A 16,900-nucleotide genomic window follows, 5' to 3' on the forward strand; every position below is an offset into this window, starting at 1 on the left:
ATCTATAGAACATTGGAAAATGATTACCAATGCGTCCACGATTTCTAGAGCCACCTCCTTAAGTACCCTGGGATGCAGACCATCTGGCCCTGGGGATTTATCAGCCTTCAGTCCCATCAGTTTACCCAACACCATTTTGTGCCTGATGTGAATTTACTTCAGTTCCTCTGTTACCCTAGGTCCTCTGGCCACTATTACATCTGGGAGATTGTTTGTGTCTTCCCTAGTGAAGACAGATCCAAAGTACCTGTTCAGCTCGTCTGCCATTTCCTTGTTCCCCATAATAATTTCACCCGTTTCTGTCTTCAAGGGCCTGACTTTGGTCTTAACTAATTTTTTCCTCTTCACATACCTAAAGAAGCTTTTACTATCCTCCTTTATATTCTTGGCTAGCTTACCTTCATACCTCATCTTTTCCCCCCGTATTGCCTTTTTAGTTATCTTCTGTTGCTCCTTAAAAACCTCCCAATCCTCTAGCTTCCTGCTCAGCCTTGCTATGTTATACTTCCTCTCTTTTATTTTTATACTGTCCTTGACTTCCCTTGTCATCCACGGTTGCCCCTTACTCCCCTTAGAATCTTTCTTCCTCTTTGGAATGAACTGATCCTGCACCTTCTGTATTATTCCCAGAAATACCTGCCATTGTTGTTCCACTGTCATCCCTGCTAAGGTATCTTTCCAGTCAACTTTGGCCAGCTCCTCCCTCATGGGTCCATAGTCCCCTTTCTTCAACTGTAATACTGACACTTCCGATCTTCCCTTCTCCCTCTCAAATTGTAGATTAAAACTTATCATATTATAGTCATTTCCTTCATCTGATTACATATCTGTTCCTCAATGTTCTGGTGGCTATTGGGGGGTCTGTAGTACAATCCCATCTGTGTGACTGCACCCTTCCTATTCCTGAGTTCCACTCAAATAGACTTGTCTGATCTTTCCACTATGTCTCTCCTAAGTGCAGCTATGATATTGTCCCTGATTAGTAGTGTAACTCCATCCCCTCTTTTACTTCCTCCATCATCTTTTCTAAAACTTCAAAAACATAGAAAGATAGAAAACCGACAGCACAATACAGGCCCTTCGGCCCACAAAGTTGAGCCGAACATGTCCCTATCTTAGAAATTACGAGACTTCCCCATAGCCCTCTATTTTTCTAAGCTCCATGTACCTATCCAGAAGTCTCTTAAAAGACCCTATCGTATCTGCCTCCACCACCGTTGCCGGCAGCCCATTCCATGCACTCACTACTCTCTGAGTAAAAAAAACTTACCCCTGACATCACCTCTGTACCTACTCCCCAGCACCTTAAACCTGTGCTCTCTTGTGGCAGCCATTTCAGCCCTGGGAAAAGTCCTCTGACTATCTACACAATCAATGCCTCTCATCACCTCTATCAGGTCACCTCTCATCCTCCATCACTCCAAGGAGAAAAGGCCGATTTCACTCAACCTGTTTTCATAAGGCATGCTCCCCAATCCAGGCATCATTCCTGTAAATCTCCTCTGCACCCTATGGCTTCCACGTCCTTCCTGTAGTGAGGCAACCAGAACTGAGCACAGTACTCCAAGTGGGGTCTGACCAGGATCCTATATAGCTGCAACATTACCTCTCAGCTCCTGGTATATTAATCACCTATTCCTGCCCGTCTCTCAATCAAGATTCAGTAATGGCTACAACATCATAGCTCCTTGAACTGACCCGTGCTCTAAGTTTATCACCCGTACCCAGAATAGCCCTAGCATTAAAATATACACACTTCAAACTATCTGATCCATCATACCTGTTATTTCAATTTTGCCTTTCAATACTTTCCCTGACATCCACCTTCTGGATCCTTCTCTTAATGACCTGGGTCTCCAGTTCCTGGCCCCTTCAAAACTAGTTTAAACCCTCACGAGCAACACTAGCAAACCTCCCAGTCAGGATATTGGTTCCCCACCAGTTCAGATGCAACCCGTCCCTCCTGTACAGGTCACCCCTCCCCCCCGATAAAGTTCCAATGATCCAAGAACTTGAAGCCCTGTCCCTGTGTCATCTCCTCAGCTACTCATTCATCCGTGCTATCACCCCATTCCTACCCGCACTAGCCCGTGGCACCGGGAGTAGTCTGGAGATCACTAATAACTTTTTATATTTTGCACTGTACTGCTGCTACGAGACAATAAATTTTGTGACGCACGTCACTCACCTGAGACTGATTCAGTTCTCCAGGTATTGAGGCAAAGAGTGAGACAGGAGGGCGTCCATCACATCTCTCTCCTGAAGCAGTAGGATGGCAGAGTTGTACAGCCTTCTGCCCAGGACATCCATATGGACCCCTTCCCTCCCAATCCCTCTCACCTGTTTTTCGACTCTGCCCTTGTACATGCTGTTTCTGTCTAAATGCCTCTTAAACGCTGTCACGATGTGCGCTGACAATATCAGAACCCATAGGTAGAGGAAAGACAGACTCTGTTGTATAGAGACGGCGACAAGAGTTTATTCATAATAATTCCGAAAGAAATTTGGCTCAGCCAAGCGACACCACGAGAAGTAACATTCTCAAAACTAGGACCCCATGATTGGCGTTAATTGGGCGTCTGCTTAAATAATACAAGTAACACAGAATCCCCAAGCCTATCAAGATAAACTTAACAAGCTTAAACAGAAAGCACCAGGAGAGCACATTACAAAGAGCGAGTCGCTTGAGAAAAACACTACGAACTCTAAACAATTAACGGCTCTTATTAAACAATTAACCAATTCAGGTGCTCTGAAAGCCTCAGCGCCTAATGCTCTCTGGCGCCCCACACAGGCCTGAGGAGCTCATTACAAATGCAGTGACTGCATCAGATTCCACCACCTCCTGTAGCAGCTCATTTCAAATGTCACTCACACTTGGTGTGAAATATCTCACCTCTCAGGTCCCCTTTAAATCACCTTCCTCTCTCCACAGCCTACCGCAGGGAGAGAGAGGGAGGGAGAGGGGGTGAGAGGGAGAGGGGGTGAGAGGGAGAGGGGGTGAGAGGGAGAGGGGGTGAGAGAGAGAGGGGGTGAGAGAGAGGGGGTGAGAGAGAGGGGGTGAGAGAGAGGGGGGGATGGGGAGAGGGGGGGTGAGAGGGGGGAGAGGGAGAGGGGGGTGAGGGGGGGAGAGAGAGAGAGAGACCATGACCACCCTCCTTATTTACGCCCCTCTTGATTTTATAAACCTCTGTCAGGTCACCCCTTCAGTTCCGTTTGCCCCAGGCAAAACAGTCCCAAATTGCCCAGTCTCCGCTTACAACTCAAGCCTTCCGGTCCCAGGAATGTCCTGGTGAATTTTTCTTCCACCCTCTCCACCTTCATATTGCTGGGTGACCAGAAAGGCACATATTACTCCCAGTAAGTGCAGCCTCACTGATGTATAGCTGTCACAGGACATCCCGACCACTGTACTCGGTGCTCCAAATGGTGAAAGCCAGTGTGCCAAGCACCTTCTTCCCCTTTCCAGTGACTGCACTCTCAAGAAACCATATACCTGTACTCTGGGTCTCTCTGTTCCACAGCAAACCCCAGGGCCCTGACGTTCTACCATCTGTCCTGCTGGGCAACGAGAATGCACACTACCCACTGAATTCCCTCTTGTGTTCGATACCCTGACCACACAGAAAAAGTCCCTGATGACCTACCCTACTTGTACATTCTTAAGAGACTGAGAAGGCTTGGCTTATCACCGAACACTAACAAACTGCTACGGGTGCACTGTTGGAAGTGTCCTGGTTGCATCGCGGTCTGGCCCAGCAATTCAAATATGCAGAAATGTAAGAAGCCACAGACAGTAATGGGTGCATCCCCTCCCCACCGTCAGTAGTATTTACAGGAAGCAAAGCCTCAAAAAGCAGCACCATCAAAGACCTAAAGGCATACAGGAACAGCTTCGTTCCCTCCATCGTCAGATTTCTGAATGCATAATGAACCCATCAACACTAACTCACTATTGCTTTTACTTCTCATTTTTGCACTATTTACTTTTAATTTAACTTCTTATCGTAATTTATACTTTTTTTATCATCATGTACTGCTGCCGCAAAATAACATATTTCACGAAGTACGCCTGTGATATTAAACCTGATTCTGATTCAGGTTTAGTATATTTGATGCCATGTCTGATTTTGGATCTTTAGCAGCCAACAGCAGGTCACAGGTACACACGTCCTTGATGTGACCGTGCCTCTCCCAAGGTCCTCCATTGGCACCATATCGTGCCCTCCACCTCCTTGGCCTCTGATGCTCTAGGGCCAAATGGCATCAACCTCTCCCCACCACAGGAGTTTTCCCCCACCCACCCTGGCTCCAGAACACTCTCCTCTTCCCTCCCCTCCATTGAGACCTCTGCAAGGCACTCTTGTGTGCCTCTCTCTCTCTGTCACACACCTCTCTCAGGTGGGGAGGCAGCTTGGAGTGTTTCTCCCACGGTGGAAGAGACGGGAGAGTGGAAGGGGAGGGAGAGAGTGGGTACCGTAGATATCAGTGTCCAACCCCTGGAGGGGAGAGAGGGGGCATCTAGTTGCTGTTGAGGAGGGATTTAAGAGAGGAGCTGGAGAGGGTGTCGGGAGAGGCCAAATCAGCCCCCACACTCTGGGCTGTGGAGGGCCCCACAAGGACCTCTGTCGAATGCTTGTAGGTGACTGCCCAGCCTTTGGTGGTGTGGCAAGTGCCGAGATCCGACTGCCTTCTCAATGCCAAGAGGCCCAACGCCGTCTTCTGCTGAATTCGAGTGCAGATGCTTGGGGAAGGGCATGGTTGGAGAAAGGGGGGAGAAATGTCAGTGGAAGAGAACAGACAGGGTTGTCACACAGGCAGAAGGCGGCGAGGGGAAAGGTAGATGTCCAACATCCAGTCACAGAGGGAGGAGGAGAAGAGATAGATGTACAATCCCAGATAGAGGAGAGGACAGTGTGCCTGACGCCCAGTCCCAAAGGGGGTGGAGGATGTTGAGTCTGATGCCAAATCCCAGAGTGGAGCAGAAGACAGTGTGCCTGAAACAGGGGAGAGGATGGTGAGTCCGATGTCCACTTTCAGATGGGGGAGAGGACGGTGTGTCTGATGTTCAGTCTCGGGGGGGAGGGGTAACGGGAGAGGACGATGTGTCTGATGTCCAGTCCCGGTGGGGGGGGGGAGAGGACAGTGTGTCTGATATCCAGTCCCGGGGGGGGGAGAACGGGAGAGGACGGTGTGACTGATGTCCAGACCCTGGTGGTGGGGTTGGAGAGGACGGTGTGTCTGATGTCCAGACCCTGGGGGTGGGGGAACGAGAGAGGATGGTGTGTCTGATGTCCAGACCCTGGGGGTGGGGGAACGGGAGAGGATAGTGTGTCTGATGTCCAGACCCTGGGGGTGGGGGGGGGGAAAACGGGAGAGGACGGTGTGTCTGATGCCCAGACCCTGGGGGTGGGGGGTGGGGGACGGGAGAGGACGGTGTGTCTGATGCCCAGACCCTGGGGGTGGGGGAACGGGAGAGGATAGTGTGTCTGATGTCCAGACCCTGGGGGGGGGGGGGGAAACGGGAGAGGACGGTGTGTCTGATGCCCAGACCCTGGGGGTGGGGGAATGGGAGAGGACAGTGTGTCTGATGTCCAGACCCTGGGGGTGGGGGAACGAGAGAGGATGGTGTGTCTGATGCCCAGACCCCGGGGATGGGGGGGGGGGGGAATGAGAGAGGACGGTGTGTCTGATGCCCAGACCCTGGGGGTGGGGGAACGGGAGAGGACAGTGTGTCTGATGTCCAGTTTCAGACGGGGGAGAGGACGGTGAGTCTTACCTCTTGTGCAGGTGACACACTGTGACAAGGATAATGATGGCTGTTAGAGTGACGGCTGTGTACATGGCCCAGGCTAGAACAGGAGAGAAATGGGAGGGAGTTAGAACCTGGGAGGAGACCGCCCCCCCCCCCGATGATCCTCCCTACCCGCCCCAAACAACACTCTCGCAACAGCCAAAGACAAGAATGGCAGGAAGGAAGCGGGACACAGGGACAGAGGACCACATCTGGTTCCGACCCAACCCATGGTGCCTCCTTCCCTGCTCACAGCTCACCCCTCTGGTGAATCAGGTGTTGCTGCAGCTCCCAGTGACTGGGAACACAGCCCCTCCCTCCCTGCACCTCACTCTCACTACCATCCTTCACTCACACCCAACACTCTACACCCTCCTCTTTCTCCTGCCTCAGCCCCTCTTTCCCCTATCCCCTTTCCTTTAACCCTCCTCTCTTTCATCCCCCCCCTTCTCCACCTTCATTCCACAACCTCCTTTCTGCCCCATCTAGTACCCGCCTCTGTGTTCCTGGCGGAGCATGCTGGGGCGAAAGGACGGAGTGACTCACCCAGCCCTTCTCCATCCCCATACCTGCTATTCCGGTCATCATCCTGTTCGAACGTCCGGTCCCTAACCCCTCGGTCTCTGTGGGGGAGGATCTCGGGGCTTCTGTCCATGTTCTGACATCATCATTCTCCAGACCTGGGTCAAAGTTCAAAGGCAGGTTGGTACGACTGAGGCCAGGGTTCAATCCCAATCCTTCACCCTATATCTGAATCCGAAAGTGTGTGATGCAATGGTGTAGAGGGAGCTCCACTCTGTGTCTGATCCTAAGAGTGTGTGATGGGATGGTGTGGAGGGAATTCCACTCTGTGCCTGATCCAGGAGTGTGTGGAGGGAACGTCACTCTACGTCTGATCCAGGAGTGTGTGGAGGGAACGTCACTCTACGTCTGACCCAGGAGTGTGTGGAGGGAACGTCACTCTACGCCTGACCCCAGGAGTGTGTGGAGGGAACGTCACTCTACATCTGACCCAGGAGTGTGTGGAGGGAACCTCACTCTACGTCTGACCCAGGCGTGTGTGGAGGGAACGTCACTCTACGTCTGACCCCAGGAGTGTGTGGAGGGAACGTCACTCTACGTCTGACCCCAGGAGTGTGTGGAGGGAACGTCACTCTACGTCTGACCCAGGAGTGTGTGGAGGGAACGTCACTCTACATCTGACCCCAGGAGTGTGTGGAGGGAACGTCACTCTACATCTGACCCAGGAGTGTGTGGAGGGAACCTCATTCTACGTCTGACCCAGGCGTGTGTGGAGGGAACGTCACTCTACGTCTGACCCCAGGAGTGTGTGGAGGGAACGTCACTCTACGTCTGACCCCAGGAGTGTGTGGAGAGAACGTCACTCTATGTCTGACCCAGGAGTGTGTGGAGGGAACGTCACTCTACATCTGACCCAGGAGTGTGTGGAGGGAACGTCACTCTACATCTGACCCAGGAGTGTGTGGAGGGAACGTCACTCTACATGTGACCCAGGAGTGTGTGGAGGGAACGTCACTCTACGTCTGATCCAGGAGTGTGTGGAGGGAACGTCACTCTACGTCTGACCCAGGAGTGTGTGGAGGGAACGTCACTCTACGTCTGACCCAGGAGTGTGTGGAAGGAACGTCACTCTACGTCTGACCCAGGAGTGTGTGGAGGAAACGTCACCCTATACCTGACCCAGGAGTGTGTGGAGGGAACGTCACCCTATACCTGACCCAGGAGTGTGTGGAGGGAACCTCACTCTACGTCTGACCCAGGAGTGTGTAAAGCGATGGTGGGGGAGAGAGGGAGAGGGAAAAGGGAATAGAGGTGAAGAGGGGGCAAGGAAGATAGAGAGGTGAAGTGAAGAGGGTCAGGAGGTTGGGGCTGTGTGGAGCAAGCTAGCCTCCCCCACCCAGATCTCGCCTCTGTAGATCAGTGTGAAGGGGATGAAAGGAGTGGGGAGGAGGAGGGGGAAGAGGGAGGGCCATGACACTGTGAGGGAGCCTCTGTTGACTGGCACGGAGTGAGCTTGGGGGCTGGACTGGAGGGAGGGAGGGAGGGAGAGGCAGAGTGAAGAGGTGGGATTAGTGAAGCGAGTGAGCCTTCCCCAGATCTCACCTCGGTAAACCAGTGCGAATCCCTGACCCTGGTGGACAGAGTTGGAGAGGAACCGGAGCCGGATCCAGCCGGCGTGGAAGTGGTGGGTCCCCAGGGGGGAGCTCCCCCCAGCGAAGGTGGCCAGCCGTAGCCCTGTCCGCCCCTCCTGCACTTCCAGCCGGTCGCCCCCCTCTCGCAGCTCGAAAAGGCGGATGTCCAGTTCAACGGCCTGGGTGCCTGGTGGCCGCAGGTCCCAGAGACACTCCGAGTCTGGCTTGTAGGTATCTGGGTATTCTGGGGAGTAGATTACACCAGAGCGGGAGCGCAGATCTCCCCCACATGACCCCACGGACACTGGGGGAGAGAAGGAAGGGGAAGAGTTAAGGAATACTCCTCCCCTCTCCCATTCTCCCTCCCAATCCACACTGCTCACCCTTCACTCTCCCTTCATCTCCTCAATCTCCTCTCCCCATCCCTTCACTCTCCCCTCTCTCTCCTCACCTTCCCTCTTTCTCCTGGGACCCTCCCCCTCCCCCCTTGTATCCTCTCCTTTCCAAATCCCTGCTCTCCTTTCCCCCTCCCAGTCCTCTAGTTCCCATTCTCCTGCCCGATCCCTCCCTTCCCAATCCACTGCGACCCTCCCCTCTCCCTCAAGCCTCTGCTTCTCCCCTTCCCTGAGAAAGACTTCCCCTGTCTGGGATCTTCTCCCTTCCCCTTCTCCTCTCCCCACCTTCCCCCTTTCACTCCCTCCTTCTCCCCTCTCCCCCCCCCCAGACTCACCCTCGTAGACCCCGAGACGCCCGTCGCCCCCACACAGCTGGCTGGACTGCCCAAAGCAGACCTGGTTGCACTCCAGCAGGCTGGTCCGTCTCTGTCCGCGCAGGTCCGACCGGCTGCCGCAGAAACAGGCGTATCCCGCCTCCAGTCCTGCCAACTAAGGGGGGGGGGGGGGGGAGCGGTGATGAAGATCTGGTGGTCCTGACTCAGCCAACACCCCCCCCGTCCAACGTTCGTCCAACTCACGTCTCCCTCCTCCCATCACCTCTCTGACTCACCACACCTCTCCAAGGCCCCCCTCCCGTCCTGTACTGTGCACTACGGTGGGGGGGGGGCAATGGTGGGTCTAACAACCCCAACCCCGTTACCCATTCCCTCCTACGGATCCCGGGGCTGGGGTCTCTGCCCATTCTCAACCCTCGCACACTCAGCACCCCGGTACACACTAACACGACGCAGAACGATTGGTACACACACTCACACACGAAGATGCACACTCAAAAACACACACACAGACACCAAAGTGATGCACACAGACAACTCGGGCACACAAGGGAAGACACACTCTCACTCACACAATCATCGGCTCTCACTCCACTCACTGGAATGCCGGGGGAGGGGCGCCCCTCTCCACTCCTGCCCTGCTCCCGTAAGCAGGCAACTTGGCTCCCCGTCCCGACGCCACCAGGGCCGAGACGTTCTCTCAGCACCCCCCCGAACGCAAGCCGATGCAAGTCCGTGAGGACCACAGGAAAGTACAAACGCGACGAGGTCAAAGTCATAATACATATAATGTTACCAAATGGTACCCTGAGATTCGTTTTCTTGCAGGAAAATAAAGAAATTCTATTTCATAAATATAATTTATGAAGAAATGCGCGTAGACAGGGCAGCAAAGCGGGGGTGCGGGCTGCAGCAGGAGAGCTGGCGAGCATTTGCACGTGGATTCGTGTGCACACCAGCGAGTGTGCATGCAGGGCGATGTGCGCGGGCAATGAACACAAGATACTCTGCAGATGCTGGGGCCAAAGCAACACTCACAACACGCCGCAGGAACTCAGCAGGTCGGGCAGCGTGATGTGTGCGGGAAGCTGCATGCACACGGGGGAGAATCATGTATGGAGTCGTGTGCAGGAATGCACTGCTGGCGAGCGTGTATACAGGGAGATGCACGCACACAGGTGATAATGTATACGGGGTGGCCATGCACTGCTAGCGGGGAGTGTGAACTGTCCCCACACCCACCGTCCGTGGCACAGCCTACCTCGTAGCCCTTCCGGCGGCAGAAGCGGACGCAGACCTGGACCGTGAGTTTGGTGGAGGTGCCGCTGCTGCCACTCAGCGTCGCCGGGCTCCCCGTATCCACGAAGCAGCCCAGGTAGCCTGGCACTGTGGAGATGGGCGGGGGGTAAGTGAGGGTCCAACTGGCAGCGGTCTGCACCCCCCCCCCCACAGGCTGCATGTTCGGTAGGGGTGGGGGCATTCACAAAAGGGGGTGCACGTGTGCATTTGTGAGTAAGAGTAGGAGGCTAGTGCATAGAGTGTACAGGGAATAGTGCATTGGGTGTGCAAGAAACTAGTACATTTGTGAGTGAGTGTGCCAGAAACTATTGCATTTCTGTGGAGAAATTGATGTTCTTGCTTGCATGCAAGAGTTGGTGCAGCTGAAAGCATTTGGGAATTAGTGCACAGAAAAGTGTGCTCGCAAGGCTTCAGGAAATGTGCACATTTGTGCGTATGTGCGAGAACCTACTGTCCTGACGAAGGGTCTCGGCCTGAAACGCCGACTGCACCGCTTCCTAGAGATGCTGCCTGGCCTGCTGCGTTCACTAGCAACTTTGATGTGTGTTGCTTAACCTACTGCACTTGTGAGTGTGCACAAAATTGGTGCATAGTTAGGGCACTTGGTGAGAGGAGATCATCGCACTGGCAAGCATGTGAGAAAATAGTGCAATGGCAAGTGTGCAAGGATTCTGTGCACCAGTGGGTAAGAATTCAGTGCATGGCAAGTATGCTAGAAAATAGTGTGTAAATGAGCATGCCTGAAATTAGTGCATTGGCAAGTGTACAAGAAACCAATCATTGGTGAGTGTGCAAGACATGTACACATTAGTAAGAAGATATGGGTGCACTGGTGATAGGTGAATAGATTAGTGAGTGAGAAAGTAATTCAGTGTGTTGGCAAGTGTGTAGAAATCAGTGCACTGGTGAGTGTGCAGGGAATTAGTGCATTGGTGGATGTGCAGTAGTCAACCAGGAAGCAAGAAATGATACATTTGTGAGCGTGCAAGGGGCGAGTGGGTTAGCGACGATGTGAGGTACTCACTTGTACAGCTGGGGATACTGCAGTACTTCCAGTAAACGCCTTCCTCGCTCTCCGAGATGTAACACCACGGCTGTACGTCACCGTCCGGGTTCCTACCACACCAGGGAGGGACGAGAGTCCGTCAGCCTCGGGGGGTGAGGGAAAGATGGGGCTGTACATCACGGGCTGGGGTGGGGTGACAGTCAGGGTGCTGGGGGGGGGGGTGCAAGAGTCCACCAGGGAGAGATGGGGGTAGAGGTAATGAGCGCTGAGGGGTGGTGAGGAGGAAGGCGGGGCAGCAAGGATGGAGGGTGAGGCGAGAGGGAAGATAGGGAGAGGGCAGTAATGGGGTGAGGGGTGGGGAAGGGAGGATAGGATGGGGAGGGGATGACTAGGAGAGAAGAGAGGGCGGGGGAGTAGAGGAATGGAGGGGAGAGTAGGAGGACGGGGTGTGGAGGGGAGACAGTCAGGTAGGGGAAGCAGAGGGGGAATGGAGGGGGGAGGGGGAATGGAGAGGAGGAGAAGAAGAGTGAGGGGGAGAGTAGAAGGAAAGGAGAAGAGCAAGAGGAGTGGGGAGGAGAGGAAAGAAGGGGGTGGGAGGATGGGGAGAGGAGGGGAACGGTGGAGGAAAAGGGGAGTATGCGAGGTGGGGAGCGAGATCATGATACCCACCGGCAGTGGTTATGATTCCCCAGCCCCCATTCCCCGTTGGGGTACACACGCGTGTTGTAAGCGTGCTGGCGCGTTTCGTTCCAGTACAAGCACTGCTTCCCGTTCTCGACAGACGTCTGGTCCTGGTTGCCCCGGTAATCGGCTCCATTCACCTGGAAACACTCTGAGACTCCTGGAGAGACTGGAGATCAGCCAGGTCAGAGATTCCAGTGACAGACCCACTCCGGCATCACCGTGCACAGTTCGTGTCTCCATATCCCCCTGGGTCAGACCCACACCAGCATCACCGTGCACGGTTCGTGTCTCCATATCCCCCGGGTCAGACCCACACCAGGAGCATCGTGCACAGTTCCCATCCTCATATCCACCTGATTTGGAACACACCAGGAACGAGAGAGAGAAGGAGCACAGGAGAGAGAGAGAGAGGGGCGGGAGCACAGGAGAGAGGGGGGGAGCACAGGAGAGAGAGAGGGGAGCACAGGAGAGAGAGAGAGAGAGGGGAGCACAGCAGAGAGGGGAGGAGGGAGCACTGGAGAGAGAGTGTAAGAAAGATTGCGCACGAGAGAGTGTGTGTGTGTGTATGTGTATGTTTGCCCTCCCTACACCCCTCCCCATCTCTGCAAACCCTCCCCGTGCCCCTTCTCATCTCTGATTCTGCCTCCTTCCCCTACAGTCCCGTCTCTCCCCCAGAGACACCCACCTCTTTGTGTAGGGATTCTGATTTGATCACGGGACAGTTGTGTGGAATTCTTCATTGGCAGTTCCGTAAGGTTATCAGAATACGGGAGTAGGTCTGTAACATTAACAGCCTGAGAATGAGTGTCAAGGAATGAACGCTGTGGGAGCAACAGGCAAATTGATACAGAGAGCAACACTGTGACCACAGTCAGACAGAGGCAAAGACAGTTGGGCACAGAGGCATGAATAGATAACACCAACACCCTGACTACCACTGCACGTAAAACCCAGGCAGGAATAGTGACTACAGTCAGGTCAGAATAGAATAGAAGACTGGAGGTGTAGAGGGAGCTTCACTCTATGTCTGACATCGGAAGTGTGTGATGGGACAGTGCAGAGGGAGCTTCACTCTGTGTTCGACCCCGGGAATGTGTGATGGGACAGTGCAGAGGGAGCTTCACTCTGTGGCTACTGTTAATTAGCTACAGCTCAGTGTTTAATACAGTCATTCCTACAGGTTTGATTTTTTAAAAAAACTCCAAAACCTGGGCCTCTGTGCTTCTCTCTGCAACTAGATCCTTGACTTCCATACCAGGAGACCACAGAAATAGCATCTCCTCGTTACTGATCATCAACATGGCCCATTGTTCCAATCTCTCTGTACCATGACTGTGTGGTTCGGCACAGCTCAAACACCACCTGAAAATTTGCTGATAATTGAACTACTGTCGGCAGAATTTCAGATGATGACAAGAAGGCATACAAGAGCGAGAGAGGTCAACTAGTTGAGCGGTGTCGCAAGAACAACTTTGCACTCATTGTCAGTAAGACCAGAGAATTGATTGTGGACTTCAGAAAGGTTAAGACAAGGGAACACGAACCAATCGTCATTGAGGGATCAGAAATGGAGAGGGTGAGCAATTTCAAGTTCCTGGGTGGCAACTTCTGTGAGGATCTAACTTGGGCCCAACATATCGACGTAGTTACAAAGAAAGCAAGACGGCAGCTATATTTCATTTAGCAGGAGAAAATCTGCAGACGCTGGAAATCCAAGCAACACACACAAAATGCTGGAGGAACTCAGCAGGCCAGGCGGCATCTGTGGAAAAGCGTAAACAATCGATGTTTCAGGCCGAGCCCCTTCATCAGGACTGGAGAAAAAAGATGAGGTGAGAGTAAGAAGATGGAGGAGGTGGTAAGTGAAACCAGGAAGGTGGGGGGAATGGATGAAGTAAAATCTGGGAAGTGGATTGGTGAAAGAGATAAAGGGCTGGAGAAGGGGGAATCTGATGGGAGAGGACAGAAGACCATGGAAGAAAGGGAAGTGAGAGAAGCACCAGAGGGAGGTGATGGGCAGGTAAGGAGATAGGGTGAGAAGGGAATGGTGAAGGGGAGGGGGGCTATATTTCATTAGGAGCTTGAGATTTGGTATGTCACCAAAGACACAGGTAAGTTTCTACAGATATATCGTGGAGAGCATTCTGACTGGCTGCATCACCACCTAGTATTGTGGAGGGGGGGCCATTGAACAGGATCAAAATAAGCTGCAGAGAGTTGAAAACTCAGCTTCATCATGGACACTGGCCTCCCCAGCAGGCAGGACATCTTCAGGGAGCGGTACCTCAGAGAGGCAGCATCCATCATTAGGGCCCCCCATCACCCAGGACATGCCCTCTTCTGATCAGGGAGGAGGTACAGGAGTCAGTGATTCAGGACTGGCTTCTTCCCCTGTCAAGAGATTTCTGAATGGACATTGAACCCATGAACACTGCCTCACTACTTTTCATTTTTGCACTACTTATTTAATTTAACTTTCTATATGTATATACTTTTTACAATTCAGATTTTATTATGTATTGCAATATACTGCTGCCACATAACAACAAATTTCATGACATATGCCAGTGATATTAATCCTGATTCTGACCCTTTGAGTGAGTGTGTGATGGGAGAGTGTGGTGGGGGCTTCACTCTGTGTCTGACTCCGGGAGTGAGTGACGGGACGGTGTGGCGGGAGATGTACTCTGTGTCTGTCTCCGGGAGTGTGCGATGGGACAGTGTGGAGGGAGCTTCACTCTGTGTCTGACCCCGAGAGTGTGTGATGGGATGGTGCGGAGGGAGTTTCACTCTGTGTCTGACTCCGGGAAGTGAGTGACGGGACGGTGCGGAGGGAGCTTCACTCTGTGTCTGACCCCGGGAGTGAGTGACGGGACGGTGTGGCGGGAGCTTCACTCTGTGTCTGACCCCGGGAGTGAGTGACGGGACGGTGTGGCGGGAGATGTACTCTGTGTCTGTCTCCGGGAGTGTGCGATGGGACAGTGTGGAGGGAGCTTCACTCTGTGTCTGACCCCGAGAGTGTGTGATGGGATGGTGCGGAGGGAGTTTCACTCTGTGTCTGACTCCGGGAGTGACTCATGGGACAGCGTGAAAGGAGATTCACTCTGTGTCTGACTCCGGGAGTGAGTGATGGGACGGTGCGGAGGGAGCTTCACTCTGTGTCTGACTCCGGGAGTGAGTGATGGGACAGCATGAAGGGAGATTCACTCTGTGTCTGACTCCGGGAGTGTGTGAAGGGACGGTGTGGAGGGAGCTTCACTCTGTGTCTGACCCCGGGAGTGAGTGACGGGACGGTGCGGAGGGAGCTTCACTCTGTGTCTGACTCTGAGAGTGTGTGAAGGGACGGTGCGGAGGGAGCTTCACTCTGTGTCTGACTCCGGGAGTGTGTGAAGGGACGGTGTGGAGGGAGCTTCACTCTGTGTCTGACCCCGGGAGTGAGTGACGGGACGGTGCGGAGGGAGCTTCACTCTGTGTCTGACCCTGGGAGTGTGTGATGGGACAGCGTGGAGGGAGATGTACTCTGTGTCTGACTCCTGTATACATAGAGACTCACCTCGGTGCTGCAGTGAAAGAGACTCTTGGAGCCGAACATAGATGAAGATCACAAGCTGGAGTTCAAACTTCATCGCTGGTCTTTCTGGAAGAACACCCAACAGGAGGAAGGAGGGAGAGAGGGTAAAATAGCAAAATTGAAGGTGAAGAGGAGAGTGGTTGTCGATGTTAGGGGAAGGAGAGAGATGGGGAAGGAAGGAGGGAGTAGAGATGGAGGGAGGGAGGAGGAAGGGAGAGAAGGGGGGAGAGGGAGGGGTGAGGGAGGGGGGAAATAGAAAGAGAGTGCCTCTCAGGAGCTAATCAGTCTCCCAGGACCTGAGTCCTCACGATGGAACAAGCAACGGATCAAGCCCCAAGGCGGAGAGACCTGCCCTCCGCCGGCATCAGTACCCTCTCTTCTTCTGTCTGTTCCCAACCCGGCACCAGGAGCATGTAGGTCTGTTCGAGACTCTGGCAGACACGTCCACTGTCTCTCTGTCTCTGTCGCCGGCGGAATTACCCAGGGTGCAGGACCGATCCAGGCAGACTGAACGAGGCATCACCTGCTCCCTGTTTAAGAGGAGCAGGGGGTGGGAGGGGTGGGGAGGAGGAGCTCTCCTTACTCGTCTGTGGGAGGTCGGGAGAGAAGGGAATGAGGGAGGATGAAAGAGAAAGGGGAAGGAGGAGAACGTGCAGGAGAGGGAGAAAGCGGGATAGGGCGAAGGGGGAAAGGGGGTGAAGGAGAAAGAGGGACTGGGAGAAGAGGGAGCAAGAGTGGGAAGGGAGAGGGAGTAAGAGAGGAGAGGGTTGAGGAGAGAGGGTGGGGGCAGGAGAGGTGAGGGATAGGGAGAGTGGGACAGTGAGAGAGAGGGGAAGGGGGAATGAGATGAAAGAGAGGAGGTGGAAGCGGGTAAAGAAAGGGGTGGGAGTTGGAGAGGAGCAGGCAAAGGGGAGGAAAGAGAAATAAGTGGGAGGGGGCAGAGAGAGGCGAGCGAAGGGAAAAGGTGATGTTCATCCAATTCCCTCACACCATCCCCCCCCCCCTTCCCGGGACCTGTCATTGGACACACCATTCTCTTCTCCGACCCCGCCCGTCCGTGGACCGTCAGACGATGTTCTCTCCCCACAAACACACCGACCTCTCCCCTCACCCCAGTCTGGTATTTACTCGTACACTCACTCGGTAGAGAGCACGGACGTAGGTGTGCGTGAGGGAGGACTGGGTCTATTCCAGGGAGATGACTTCTCCTGGGGCTGCTATCGTTTGAAGTGTGAGCCTTGTGCTCGAGAAGCTGTTTGAGATTTCGATTGATGTTAAAGAGAAAGTTTCTTTGGATTTCTCTCGAAGAGCTTTCATCAAAGCCCAGGATGTTGGAACAGTTCCCGTACCCATTTGTACCCCGAAGGCTTGTGTTAACCCCTACATGCCCAAATAGATCACAGAACGTAGAATAGTACAGCACAGGAACCGGCCTTTCGGCCCACGATGCCTGTGCTGAACATGGTTCCAGATTAAATTTAAAGAACTTCTGCCTGTATGTGGTCCAAATCACTCCATTTTCTCCACGCAGAAATAACTCATATGTGCCGCCGCTCTCTGTGTAAAAAACTAGTCCCGTACATCTTTGAAATTCTTCCCCTCGCACCTTAAGTGCTTACCCGATGGTATTAGACATCTCAAACATGGGAAAGGATGCCGACTG

General features: G+C 53.5%; 1 protein-coding gene across 1 annotated transcript; it reads right to left on the reverse strand.

The window, feature by feature from the left end:
• Positions 1 to 4,521: 4,521 nt before the first annotated feature.
• On the reverse strand, positions 4,522 to 15,292 carry LOC140205434 (kremen protein 2-like). Its single transcript, XM_072273035.1, has 10 exons — positions 15,220 to 15,292; positions 12,352 to 12,444; positions 11,652 to 11,823; positions 11,001 to 11,092; positions 9,939 to 10,063; positions 8,678 to 8,831; positions 7,919 to 8,251; positions 6,364 to 6,474; positions 5,780 to 5,852; positions 4,522 to 4,744 (listed from the first exon to the last, which is right to left on the reverse strand). The coding sequence occupies exons 1-10, from the start codon at positions 15,290 to 15,292 to the stop codon at positions 4,522 to 4,524; spliced, it is 1,449 nt and encodes a 482-aa protein (XP_072129136.1).
• Positions 15,293 to 16,900: the final 1,608 nt, after the last annotated feature.

This window comes from Mobula birostris, chromosome 11 (genome assembly GCF_030028105.1).
Source record: "Mobula birostris isolate sMobBir1 chromosome 11, sMobBir1.hap1, whole genome shotgun sequence".
NCBI lineage: Eukaryota > Metazoa > Chordata > Chondrichthyes > Myliobatiformes > Myliobatidae > Mobula > Mobula birostris.

Coding starts and splice junctions, on each gene's coding strand:
- LOC140205434 (XM_072273035.1), bottom strand. CDS start 15,292: ATGAAGTTTGAACTCCAGCTTGTGATCTTCATCTATGTTCGGCTCCAA. Junction 8,252..8,677: donor GCGTCTCGGGGTCTACGAGG/GTGAGTCTGGGG, acceptor TCTCTCCCCCAG/TGTCCGTGGGGTCATGTGGG. Junction 5,853..6,363: donor GATGATGACCGGAATAGCAG/GTATGGGGATGG, acceptor CTCCTGTTCTAG/CCTGGGCCATGTACACAGCC.